General features: G+C 32.9%; 1 protein-coding gene across 10 annotated transcripts in view; it reads right to left on the bottom strand.

Annotated features, from left to right (window-relative positions):
* LOC142351046 (uncharacterized) overlaps positions 1-14,454 on the bottom strand; it is a 113,807-nt gene that overhangs the window by 20,809 nt on the left and 78,544 nt on the right. For all 10 annotated transcript variants that reach the window (XM_075403108.1, XM_075403110.1, XM_075403113.1 and 7 more), the window contains exons 9-10: positions 1,181-1,270; positions 384-733 (exon numbers count right to left, since the gene is read on the bottom strand). In XM_075403108.1, the coding sequence (XP_075259223.1) occupies positions 384-733; positions 1,181-1,270 (440 nt within the window). The remainder of the gene's footprint in view (positions 1-383; positions 734-1,180; positions 1,271-14,454) is intronic.

The following is a 14,454-nucleotide window of genomic DNA, read 5'->3' as shown; positions in this document are numbered from 1 at the left end:
CACTAAATATTATACGAGCTAGGGTAACATATCTGTAAAACCTTGCAGGACATTTAAAGGTTTAGAACAGGATTTGAAAATTAAAATTCAACAATTTCTAATTGATAAAACTTTGTTAACATAAGATATATCGCATTGTTCATCTGAAAAACTTCAAACATAAAATATTCAGATACAACCGAGAAACATATGAACTTAAGACACAATTTTTTGAGTTAATGATCAGCATTACCTTTCAATTGTCGGTGAGAATGCACTACTCATTTTTAAACAAAAAATTCTCTGTATCTAACTTATAGGCATCATAGCGTCTCAACCTTAACTGGACAATTCAGTTTTCTCTGGACAAATCCTCAAAATATGTTTGTAAATTTCAACGTTACCTGTTGATACATGTAACTATTGTCAGGATGCTGTGTCTCGCTTGAACCCGAGGGCGACTTTCCAATTGCAATCGGAGCATAAATCAATTCATTCGGGGACGATTTTGACACTCGAGAGTGTTTATTTGCTTTGTAAAATGCGTAGCAATACAGCAGCCCCATTCCAGCCAGAACTCCCAAAATAACACATGGTACTGCTGTGACCAGAGTTATTGTCAGGAGCTTTTTGTCTTTGTTTTTGGGTTCAATGTTTGTCACTTCGATTCCCTGTTGCAACGTGTTGGGTTTCACGGCTGCGTCTGGGTCTGATCCTGGTGCAACAGTCGCCGCGATAGGGTCGTCTGAGACTTCTGAGAAAAAGCACAAAATTCGTTCTTTTCTATTTTTTTTTCAAATAAGAAACGAGTTTGAGGATCAATTTTGACTCACAATGGTGTGCATTAGAAATGATGTTAACTCACTAGCTTCAATGGAAAAATGAAATAAAAATTAACTTCCTAAAAAGTTTTCCAAAAAGGTTGTACTGTTTAAATATAAAAATAATTGATGCAACCAAAAAATGTTACCATCATAGTCGATGCAATAAAGCAATTGGAAACATTGTTATACAATTTTTCAATCGCTCGGCTAGATTGGTATAAAGATTCTTGTTACCAAATTCATTGACTTAGTTCCAAGGAAACAACATTATGCAGCTTTGTAGCAGGCAACTCGGATTTTAGGTAAAGCAAGAAAAACAATAGTGAACAGATGAAAGTTGAAAAGTTTCCAAAAAAGGTGTAACGAAAATTCAATACCTTGATTTCCTTTCCCATCATTGGGCAAATTTCCTGGTTTGTGAGCTGTGTCGATATCCGAGATTCCATTAACAGCTGCCCCTCCGTCTGCTGAAAAATTAAAATATCATTCATTACAGTAATATTAATATAATTCGTTTTAAAATGTGTGATTATTAATACTATCATTGTTTTAAATCTTTTAATTTTATAAAAACTCAAAATAATTTTTGATGGCACATGATAATTGAAAGCATAAACAGAAAAAAATTACGGAAAAGAATTTAAATAATAATAGTTTTTAACCTTGCTGATATATGCTTGACTATCTGATTAGACTTAACGAAAAATCTTTTTTCAAAAAATTGAATCCCACACATTTTCTGCCCGATATAGCTTTGAAACACATTGTTGCGACCTGTAAATAAAAATCTGCTATATTCACAGATTTCAAAAAATCGAATCCCACACATATTCTGTCCGATATAGTTTTGAAACAATATGTTGCGTTGCGACCTGTAAATAAAAAAAGTGAATATAGCAAAAAGATGTATAGCTCAGATCACGGGCATTTAATTGAAACTCAATTAAAGTTTGCATTCTCAATTACAACTTATAGGGAAAAGCAAAAATCGAAGGATAAGTATGGTGCAGGTTTCATCTCAAGAAATTTTTATTGTGCATACATGAAGAAGTCAACTTTGAAAAATTAACAACCAAGAAAAAAAACAAATCAGTCAGGCCAAAAAAGCTCACGCAAAAAAAACGCAAAATTAACAGGACCCATATCTTTGTTACAAAATTTTGTTTGAGAGCATTTCACTTATGGTATTGCACCTCGTACGTCAGATGCCTAAGTGATACAGTTAAGCGATATAGCTTTTTGTTCGGTCCGAACATGAGAAAAATCAATGTCTGAAAGAAATTTCATCTTTTAATCTTCTGGGGAAAGATCTTTTTGCTTGGGACCTAATCAACTTCACGTAGGAAAAAGTTGTCACTTTTGTGAAATTGGCAACAATAAACCCTGTCAAACATAGGATTGCTTCTTTGTCGATTTTCATTATTGTTGCTGAATTAAAAAGAGTTTTCAAAAACGTTGCCTGTTTTTAGTTAATTTAACACAATAATTATACAAAAATCTTCATTTATTTCTTTAAAATAATGACTTTTTGTCAATTCATCTATCTCACTTGAATCTGGAAACAATTACGCGTAATGAACGGGAAGCAATAGTAAGGCTAGATTTGGTCTAATCGTGGATTTTACAATCAAGATTTTATTCGACTGTATTGGGGTGATGTCTTTTTTTGAAGCAATTGTTTTTAATGTTAACTAAAGACTGGAAAGATTTCAAATAGAGGCTGAATTATTTACAGATGAGAAAAACCTGAAAATGAGGCCCAATGAACATAACATAATTTCAGTGAAAAGCTTGTGGTTTTCGTGGATTCAATACTGTGTTTGTGTAATTGACTTTTTGAACTTTTTCCTGTATCTGTGGTTTTCTTTGTAGTTAAATAACTTATTCTGATTAATGACATTTCTCAAGGATTTCCCATGGAGGTATAAACTAACCTATTTAATCATTTAACTTGATAGCTGATGGTTTTCATGACTTGGAAATTAATTATTCAAAAAATGTGAACGTGTTCTTTTAACTTTGCCCTTTTGCTCTTTTTAGTGTACTTTTTACCTCAGGAAAAGCCTTATATATTAATTAGTGAAGGATAAGCTATTTGGTTTTTACGTGACGCTATTTCTACTTTGTTATTAGTTTTCAAACACAGACATTGAGTTTGGGTCGTAATTAATGTTTGTTTTTGTCATTTGATTTTGTGGCTTGTCTTATCTCGTAGACTCGTTAATGGCACATATCATCGGCCATCTAATACAGTATTACATAATTCCTTGATTGGTTTGAGTTAGAATCTATCATTTTATACAGCAGTTACATTCCAACAAAATGTAAATTTTTGAAAGTTTTCTATATCTTCGTGATTTAGAAGAGAATTAGGTCATAACTGTGATAACCACCTCTTTGTGCATCTGTTCCCCAAAAGTTACTAAGGCCAGTAGAAATTAACATCTTTTACCGCCTGCTCACGCAAAAAAAAATTAGGAATGCAATCGTATCTGCAATAGCATAGCCTACAAAATGCATTGATACGATGCATTGTATGTGTAGGAGTATTCTGTGCCCCCAAACGGCTTGTTCAGTTCCCTGTCAATTGTTTGTTTGCACCCAAAGGAGACAGTCGAAAAAATGACAGTCACAAATCAATTTCGATCAAGCGGTAATCAAAATCATCAATTTTAATAATCCGACATTCTTTATTTTTATAACTAATTTCTGTCGCAACATTTTGAAGTTCGCCAGTTTCGCGCATGCATGTAAATAAAATGTGAATTAAATAATATACGTGCAATATGCTCTGAAATACAAAAGTTATGCCAAAATTATGCAAATGCATGTGTGCAGGAAACGAAACAAACTCATCATTTTTTTTAAACATTGCGGTTATAGTCCTGAAGAAAAAAAAGATATTTTTAAACAAAATATAAGTGCCTTTTGTATATTAAAGTTAGACATATATCAATTTTCTGTGCCACTTCGGAACTTCAAAACCTCATTCAAAATTCTATTATTCCGGTGGGTTACCTTTTAACGTCAAAACAGAAAAATCTATACAAGGTAGCTGATGAGACGCCATAGCCCAAAGGAAAATTATTAAACAGGCAAAAAATGCAATCAAAAAACAAAAATATAGACAATCGTTTTATTAGCATCAATACAAAAAGTTAATTAGCCAAAAACAAAACTTTCAAAAAGTCTAAAGAAACTATTCATGTGGAACATAATGCACAAAAGTTTTGTTTCATTTCAACAAAACATTTTCAATAAACAAAATACCGCTAAACAAAGAATAACAAACAAAAACAAATTAAATAGCTTTGTCTTGTGAAAACAAAGAAGTAAAAAACCATGGCGTCTTCCCCCCAGCAGGTATAACAGACATCAAAATAAAATCGAAACAGTTTTAAAAATTTGTCTCCTGGACAGATGAAAACTCTTTTACACTGTGTAAATTGTACCGAAAATTGAAACTTCATGCACGCGTTGCCTTACAGTTATTAAGTTATCGATAGCAAATTATGGAATCAACAAAATTAATTAGAAGTCTATGATATGAGAAAAGTGAACACTGAAAAATAAGAACATACATTTGTGCATGTCAATTATTAGTATAGGCAAATTTTGAACAGCGACCCCCGAAGGTTCCTGGTAAAGAACCAATTACTAAGAGTCAGTTATTTCCTCGCACATAATTAAACATCAATAACTTGAATAGAAGTAAATAGCGAATTAAAAATATTTTATCCAAAATTAAGACATTTGATCGTAATTGACAGCTACAATCATGACACTCTGGCAAAATTCAAGGAAATAAAGAAAAGCCTTAACGATTCAGCGCAAGTAAAGGCCTTACAATTTAAACATAAATTTTCATTGACACTGCTGAAACAGAAGTTGCGACGTTTGTTATGACAAACCACCCAGCGTGCGATGATTTTCTCTCCACGGTCTAGAGTTAAAAGTAGATTCAAAGAAGCTGACCAAGTGCTAAACAAAAATGAATCCCAGAAAAATTTCAAAAAAAAACAACTAAAAAGTGGTGTTGTCATTCAAAAAAATTTCTATTGACTCCTACGCCACCAATTTATGCCATCTGTAATGTGACTTTAAGGCTAGTGATATTGTTATTTTAAATATTTTTTTGAAATAACGTTTCTCGTCAAATTAATTAACTAAAAACGAGGTTTCTTATGTCACATAAATAATTACTTTCAATGTTTTGTTGTACAGGACCTGAGCGGATAGAGCATTATGTCGGAGGAGGGCCAAAAGCTATTTAAGACTTCTCTTTAAAAGAGATTTCAATCTTAGACTGAATTTTGAATTTCTGGTTAACGATTGTCCGCTCGACAATTTTGGTTGTGTCCTCATGAACATAATACTTTTCAAGAACCGGGGTTGTATTTACATTTGAGTGATCATAGAACAAATACATCAAGATTAATTCAAAAAATAACACTTCTGGAGCGTGCTGGCACATGCCGGAAAATTAAATTGAACATAGAAAAGTGTACAATGTAAATATAAAAACCGATTAGCACTGCCATAAATTCCTCTAGTATGAATAAATCGAATACACAAAAGTTAACTAAGGGAATTCTATTTTAAATATAAATGGGAGTTTTGAGAAAGTTTACAGGATATCAATAAAATAAAAATTCACTTTCTCATCTTAATAAGGTAAAAAAAAATCAAGTCGATATATGGCCTTGGAAAGGATCAGCAAAAAAGAGAAAATATATCCGTTAAAATAAAAACCGTACTTTAGGACGTTACACCATCCCAACAAATTCTGTGAACTGAGCAGTTCAGATAGTAGTAAATTTTCCAAAAGATGACAACAAAATTTAATGTCATTGGGTTTTATGGGGTTTATTTTGGTTCAATCTCCAGAAAGAAAAACAATCGAACACTCAAATAAGCGCAAAGACAAAACAAATGCCCTAAAAAGACCAACAGGCCTAAAAAAATTGATGCAAACTCCTTTTATGAGCAAAAAATTTCAAAACTTTCTATAAAATTGCTCATTGAGCAGCAAAAAATAGGTGATCACATAAAGGACAAATGTGCCAGAACGAAACTACAACAATCAAAAAATCAGTTTCTTACATGGAAATTTTCTTGACAAAATGTCGCGGTACTTAAGCAAAAAAAAATTTTTTTGAGGGATGGATTATTTTCATTATCAGAAAACAGTAGCTGACGGACTGCAGTAGCAAAAAAAAAATACAGTTTCTTTTTGAAGCTAGAATGATTTTAATGTTATAGCAACCTTTAGTAGTTGTCAAGGCCGTTATCGTATTACACGTTATTTAGCGAATCTTCGAGCGAACTAAATATATAGAGAAACACGTCTGTAACGTAGAAACTTTTCTAAAGAAACAAAAAAAATGAGAGGCAACACAACTTCACACTTTGGGTAACAATTCTGCATAAGGTTGAAGAAAAGAAATATATATCTTAGAGACAGTGTTTTCTTACATTTTATGCAGAATTGGGGGATAAAGTGTGATTTACGCTTCTTCTGAAACTTTTTGTGATACGAAATTGGTCTTTTGATCTATTTTTTAATCACAAATGCGTTTGAGATTATCGGTTGTTTTTATAAGATACACGGCTATTTCGATGGTGTGAAAGTCAAAACCTGATTGAGGGCTGTATATCAAGCTTGAATAACGACATTCATTTTGCTCAAAATTAGTAGAAAACGCGAAAAAAATAAAACTGGTACTGCGGCGAAAAAGAAACATTAACACATTATTTTTACCATATCGAAGTTATAGATAGAATCCTTTGAGAAGTGGTTTTATAACGTAGCAAATGGGACTCAAGGTCGCAACTTCATTTGTTTCTAGGGTTATAATTACATTCACAGCTTGAAAGAGCAATATACCAATGCCGAGTTACTCGATTTTACTATTAAGTTGAAGAAAAACTTGATAGGGAAATGGTTGTTAATTAATATAACATTAATATGTGAGATTCAGACCAGATAGTTTTCATCGTTGTTGATAATGAAAGCCTAATCCCCCTCCTTTGATATATGGGACAACAATTAATATGAGATCAGGAACAACTACATCACGTCCATAAAAATTTTCTGCACTTTCAACTAAAATACACGATATCCGATATACGCTTTCCTTCAGAAAACAATAAACTAAAAACCGACCCATGTTCCCGTCTCTATGAAATGGGGTTGATGAGCAATCAGAGACAGATTTTCCTAATTGCCCAAAAGCGGGCAATTTTCCTAGTATTGTCTTCGCCTTCAATTTGTCTGCAATTTTCTCACCTTTCCCATTTCATCGACTTTTCTACCCTTCCCCTGAAAGTTTATACGTGAACTATAATCACCAGATTGACGCAAGAACTGATAAAAACGCTTCAATATACCACTTCAATTTTAACGCCTTCAAATTGATTCCATGACAACAAGTCTGTATTCATACGTCAATTTATGACGTCATAAAATTTCACATGTAGTGAATTTAGGCAGATGAAGTAAATATTTTGGATAATGCTTCATCTTTTTTCTTTGTAAAAAGATTATTTTTAAGCGCCTTGATGCGTTGAGAGTTAATTAATCACATTGCGGTTTCTATTGCCGCAAAATTATTTCGCAAATTAGAGCCCAGATTTCAAATTAAAACCTCAAAAATTAAAAAAGTATATTACTTTAGATAATCTCTAATTACTTTAAGCCGATATGCGCTGGGGAGGGGGGTTGTTATAAAAAAACCGATAATTATTTTCATTCTTAGAACTTGCAGACTTATAACATTGAACTTTATTGAACCAACATAAAGGGTAATGATTTTGAATTTTATAACTTTCCTCGGGTTTAAAGGCGTGTTTATTTATTTATGTTTACAAGTAGTAACGGAAAATTGAACTGTTGCAACCCAGCGCTTTTTGCTGCAGCAAAGATAAAGTAAACACGTCATTACTTTTTGCTAACATGAAAAACCGAAAAAGTGACTTTCTTCATTTTGCTATTTATGTTTGTTATTTATGGCAAATTTAAGCAGTACATTAGGTGAATTGGAAAGTTGAAAAAGCAAAAATGGAAAATGAGAAATCACCGAAGCAAAGCCAATTCAACGCAATAAAAACAACAATTTTCATATTTAATTACCTTTTAAATTTTGCCAATTTAAGAGAATTTTCCTAACTTTACTTATTTTTTTTGCCACTGCTATGCTCCGTCGCTATTAAATGGGGGAAATATTTTCAATTTACAAATTCGTGCCAACAAATTTAATCACTCTAGGAAGCATTTGCTTATCTGATAGAAAAAATTTGTTTCAAACTGCAATTTCATTATTTTTTATTGTTCTCCCAAAATTTGATTACGTAACGCACAAATTTACCTTTTCAGAGCCGTAAATCGGTTGAACCTTTCGGCCGAATCGAGTTTAGTTTGAAAAAGAAGAATAAAAAATACTAATTATACACATTTGTAGGACCTGGGAAAGACTTAGAATTGGAAAGATGGTAGAATTTTTTTTAATTATTAAAAAGAAAAATTGTTTAAAAAAGCAGATCCGTAAAATTATAATTGTTTTTTTAAGCAAAAGCCAACTAAACTGTCAGCTAAGCTGCGCTATATTCTGTTAATCTTAAGTCAGTAACACTATGCGTTTGTAGAGTTGGAAATTTTGATTTTATTGGTCGCCCATTTCAGAGAAAAATTAAAGGTCAGCTCAATCTCATCATCTGCTAGCAAAACGAATTAGACTCACGTAATTTAAAGAAAATGAGTCAAGCATATCATTTGTCTAGTCGTTCATTATAGAAGAGGTCACAATTTAATCCCCAAATGACAATTGAGCTCTAAACTTCATTAACGGAAGTTGTGCACGCGTGGATTGAGATCGTGAACGTGAGAGGGGGGAGGAAATAGGCGTGTCTGAAAACTTAATCTAGTTCGAGTGTAAAATGAGTCATAGCCAATTACAAGCAGATAAAAAATTAAAGAGCTCTCATCAGAATTTGACAATTTATTAAAAGGAGTGATGAACTTACTCATTTGCTAAGAAGGAGTCAAAAATGTTATCTTAAGTAAGTGGGGCAACTATGGGACTCATGTTGAGAAATTAATTTCTATTTTCTGAAAAGTATCCCATGCAAACAAGAAAATTATTTTTTTCTTAAATCTTATTCTGTAAAAGGCCCCTAGTTAATGATTATTTCAAACACAGGTTTAAAGACAAATTCAACTTATAATTTTCACCTAGAAATATTTTTTCGCATAAAATCATCTGTTTTGCATGTGAAAATTTTTTACAAGATTGTTTTAGCTCAATTAAAGCTTCGGCACATTATGTTTACAAAAAGGAAACAACTAGTGATTTCAAGTAGCACGTGTAACAACTTTTGGCCGTGTTAAAAATCAAACAACACGAAAAATGCATAATTTATTCACAATTTTTAAAAAATTTAAAAGCCTTATTAGTCAGACACCGGTAGTGAATAATACATTATAGCTCTTGATGTGTTCCGTAATTAATACTTACACCAGGAAGCAACGCTTTCTTTGATGTCACACGGGGAGGTTCATGGGAAAATTCCCGATTGAAGTTGAAATTTCAGTCTCACAACTGGGAAGTTAGTTGGAAGGGGGGATGGAATTGAAACAAGCATGAACTATTCAAAACTCCAAATAGGAGGACTTAATTAGGGTCACGTTTCTGCAGCCGACCAAAGTAGGGCAATACATAGCACCGATTACAATGTTTAAATTGACATTGCACAAAGATGGAGAATTATTTTTACAAAAAGGTTCTCATTTAAAGTAATAATGTTTAATTATAATTTTTTTTACGTGACATCGACCAAAAGGTGTTTTTTTAATTTACATTTTAAGATTTTAACAATAGAAGGAATGATCAAGCTGTTCTCAAAAGCACTTAAGGTGCAGCGCACTCGATCTTAGGCACCAGGGAAAAGGCGAATTGTATTTTGGACTAAAGCATTCTGAAACTCTAAAAAAACACATTTGGAGGAAAGTTATTTTACTATTAAGCACATTAAATTCGATTATTTTTAAAATTTTATGTGTTTCAGTCCTAATGGCGCCAATTGGTGCGGCACTTTATCCATTGAACCTGTTTATTGTAAACTCTTGTACCTAAGGGTATGTGGTACGACTGAACGTAGTCAGTAGTCAAATTTTCATCGGTCATTGTACGTATACCATAACGTCAATGAAAACAGATTTGTAGAGCTCTCTATTAGACTCTCTATTTGAAGGAAGGGTGAACAAAGAGTGAATGACTTCAAAATTGGGAATGTTAAGTTTTTTTGGGAACAGGAAATACAACTTCAAAATTAAGTACAAAATCAGACAACTTCTAGATCTTGAACTTTTTCAAATTCACCTTAACGATTGCCTATCGTGCTGTACTGTGGGACATTAGAGACCGCTATGGGTTCGGTTTTAAGGAAATTTTGAAAAGATCAATCCTAATTTTTTTCAATAATTGAGCATTTCGTCCTGTTAAAAAACAGTTTACGAAATGTCAAAAAATGTAGCTCAAGAATCCATGATTTTAAGCTTGGCTCGAATATATGTTCAAAGAATGATTACATGAATGGTGATTAAGAAAGAACAGTTTAAACCACAAAACATGAGTAATTATGTACGTTGATTTTAGACAGACTGTCCTGCCAACGATTACAAAATAATTTTCTCAAAATAATTCCGCACTTCCGTTACACGAACGTAAAAACGTTTGAAATTAGACAAATTAACAACACAGTTCTCTACAGGAAAAAAATGCCTCAAATTTTTAACTACAATTTTTATTTTCATTAACAGGAAACAGAAAACGATTAAAGTTTGTAATTTTTCGGAACCATAATGCACATTCAATCACTAATCATGGTTCAAATTTAGAAACATAAGACCAGTACATGTATTCCAAACACTTTTCCCAACAGCTAAAATTAGCTATATAAAATTCACCAACACATAAACACAAACAATTTCATTCACGTATCGCGAATTTTCCTTACTTGTCTGTAGGCACTTAAAGTAAACAAAAAGCGGGGGAAAAACAACAACTCTTATTTACACAATTGAAGCGAGCGTCGCAAATGATGGTACACTGCATTATACTGTCAATTTCAGAACGCTTCATCAATTCACTTCAAACGGAGTAGGCGAGAGAGGCAACTGAAAAGGAGCCTCAAATCGATTATAGTCAACCATCAGGACAAAATGAGGCGCTGAAAGAAGTGACAGTAAATTTACTTCCTACAAAAATAGGGAAAGTTCCTCTAACCGATTAACACTGGGCAGAATTTAACTTGAGCTAGATGCAAAAATAAAACATTTAGCTCACAATATGTTATACTACCTTCACTGTCAATATTTTGTAGTAAAATGGATTACGTACAGCAACAGTTGTGTCAACAATTCAAAGTTCTTTTTTACAAAAATTTCAAAATTTTAAACTTAGCTGGTAGCAGGTACTGAAAATATCCACTCGATAACTGTTCTATAGTCGCGATAAATTTGCCATAAACACTAAAAAATAAATTAGCGGCTCTGTTCGAATAAATCTGGACGAGATTTAAGAGGTATTTTTAAACAATTTACCCACAAATTTTCTCACATTAGTAAATCTTAGAAAAAAAACAGATTTGCAACAATAATCTAAACAGCTGGATCGTTTTTTCACCGAAAAAATTTTTACTGATGCTTTCTTTGTTTATCAGAAAAATGATACTAATGCTTGCGTTATTTATTGACGTGATTTCCTGAAATTTTCTGAGAATTGGTGGAAATCTAATACGCTTTCGAATTACAAAAGTTTTGGCTAATCTGACCCACTTACGCACTCAGCATGTTAAATTTTCCCCTGATGAAAATCAATTTACAAGCCGCTCAACAAGTCTGCCTCTGCCTTTTCACAACATTTTACGCATCAAGTGCAAAAAGCAACTTGAGTCTTTATCTCTTCACTGATTTTTTTTAACCCTTTCTCAACTTTTCACAAGTTCTCATCAATTTGATTCCTCGATTTTTTAAAGAGTCCTCCCCCCCCCCCCGCACTGTGATTTCTTGACCCTTTCTCGGATTTTCACCGGAAAATCTCAACTCTTTTTTTAAAAAGAAATGATAGAATTTTTTTTATCATTCGCTTTTACATGTATATCTACATAACCAATCAAATCAGTGTGTATTTTATTGAGGAGGCCTTCGGAGGTTGTAAATAATATGCATCCGCTAAACTTGAGCGGGGGGGGGGGTTAAAAATGGAAAATTCAAATGCCATTCATCGTTCAGTGCTATGATGGTGGCACTTATAACACATCAATGTCACATTGCATGCATAATGTGCTACCCATGAAATTTTGTCCTTCTCAAATTTTCCCCATGAGTTTAGGGAATTAAATTTCTCATATTTTAACCCGCATTTTATGCAGTTGGTTAAAGCGTATGGGGAAATTTTTAGCCGCATAGATGTCAAAGTTGATACAGTGAACGTTAAATATATTCAGATTTGAAAGATTATGAATCAAAAAGGCATCTTTGAATTTGAGAATGGTAGCAATAGTGTTACTCGAACCCGATGTTTATTCAGCAGAAAAACCGTGAGCTCGAGATCAAAGCTTTCAATTTATTTAAATTATTTTTAGATTAAATTGGTACCCAATTTACGCGAGTGACTTTGGTCAGTAATCACAGTCAATAATAAATGACGATGACAATGACAGGGTCTTTCTCATAGCATATAGCATAGCCCCACCCCCCACGCCCCCCTCGAACCCGCTGTTTATTATAGTCCCACGCCCACGAAATTATGCCTTCCCTATTATGGGACATTTACGGTAATGGGGCGGGGGGGGGGGGTGTATTTGTAGCTTTGTTCAATTTTGAGTTTCACCAAGAGTTCAACTGTTTCCTGATTGGCATTTTGGATATGACCATGGAATAGAAATTAGGGAAATGGTTTGGTTGTTTAAAATTGTTCACAGGAACATTATTCGGCTAAATTAATACCGGAATGAATTTGGCCATCATGCATATGCGTTAGTTCAAAATCATCATTTGTCAAAAATATGGGTTGTTAATATCGGATTAAATCTATGTTAGCTCCCATCAATCAAGATTAACAAAGTAGTAATGTTAAATAAACCTTACAAAAAGAAGAAATGCATGAATTAAGTTGACCTTTGAAACAACGTCATTATTTTTATGGCTGAAAGGAACTGGAATGATACTTTGGAAATGACGCACTTATTAATTTTCCCTGCCGCTACAATGCTACTAATTTGAGCTCATGAAATAGATATTATAACAACGAAAAAAATATATATAGCTACCGATTAGTAACGGTCTACGGAACCAAATTTTTCTAATTTTGTTGCACTGTACGCTACGCAGCTGACATTAAAAAGCTTTTCATTCCGTTTTCCTAATCTGTGTGTTTAATACTCTGAAAAAATAAACAGCCATCTATAAACAATTTGTAGTAATGAAAAACAATCGATCTTTTATAAAGGCTTAATTTGCGGAACTGCTCATAAACAAAAGATTCAAGATCACATTAAAATCAAAATCATGACAACTGTAATTTATCTAATTTAGAGGTTAACTTCGGCCATCATAAAAAGCATCATTTTGAGAATACAAATATAATACATGTTTTAAAAATTTCAGCAAATTAATCAAGGATAAACAGGTTTTTTAGACCCAACCCCACCCACCCCTCCCCATGAAAGAAATTACGGTAAAAGCCCATGAATTAAACTCTTTTTTAGCAAATTTTAATTATCCTATTCAATGTGATCCGATTTTGTCACACGGTCTTTTGTCATGGTTAAGTGGCCAGGATTTGTGAACAGTAATCATTGCACGTGTTTGCTCTCAAAACAGACATTTTTGTCTGAAAATTGCGCTTAAAAATTAATCAGTCTCAAAAATGCATTAAACACCGCGGTGCTCAACAATGTAACAATCCCCCACTAAAATAAACATGAAGCTAAAGCTCACAAAACGTATATAAAGAATTAGTCATTCAAGATGAAAATGAAGATTTCGTTTTTGTTTCCAGACCATAAATTTTTAAACGCTTGAAAAATACGTAATTGTGTGTCACTTAAGCGACAAAATTTTACGGCAATTACTTCAGTTGAAAAAAGAAGGAAAATCGTTGTTGAAATTTTGCAGTAAAACATTACTATTATGTTTGATAAACACTGAAACCCGTATTAAAAGCGAAAGGTCAACGTGCTGTTACATCAATTATTTTTCGTATATTGGACAAAAGAAAAGCATAAATTTGACAATGACAAATAGAAACGGAACATATTTATTAAGGCTTGCTTTTGATAGCAAAAGCTAATACGTTCATCATTATGCTGAAGGAGAGAATATTGGTTAACAGAGAACATGTAGTTTTAAAAACTAGCACAAAAGACATTCAATTGGCAAGCAGGAGACAATAAAACGAAAAAACATGAATCTCAAATTACTCTATGAATCGCACTGAATATCGACAGTTCGGGTTTCAATTAGAATTAAAAATAACAAAACTCCGAGTCACCCACTATATCATCAGCAACCCACAGTTACACCACGAAAAAAAGAATGCGAATTGCATTGCGGCGCTGACCATTTTTAAAATTCAAAAATTTGATTGTG

The sequence above is a fragment of the Convolutriloba macropyga genome, chromosome 12 (genome assembly GCF_964194025.1).
Source record: "Convolutriloba macropyga chromosome 12, txConMacr16.3, whole genome shotgun sequence".
Taxonomy (NCBI): Eukaryota; Metazoa; Xenacoelomorpha; order Acoela; family Convolutidae; genus Convolutriloba; species Convolutriloba macropyga.
The sequence above is the reverse complement of the archived record's forward strand: the minus strand, read 5'-3'. Positions and strand labels throughout refer to the sequence as shown.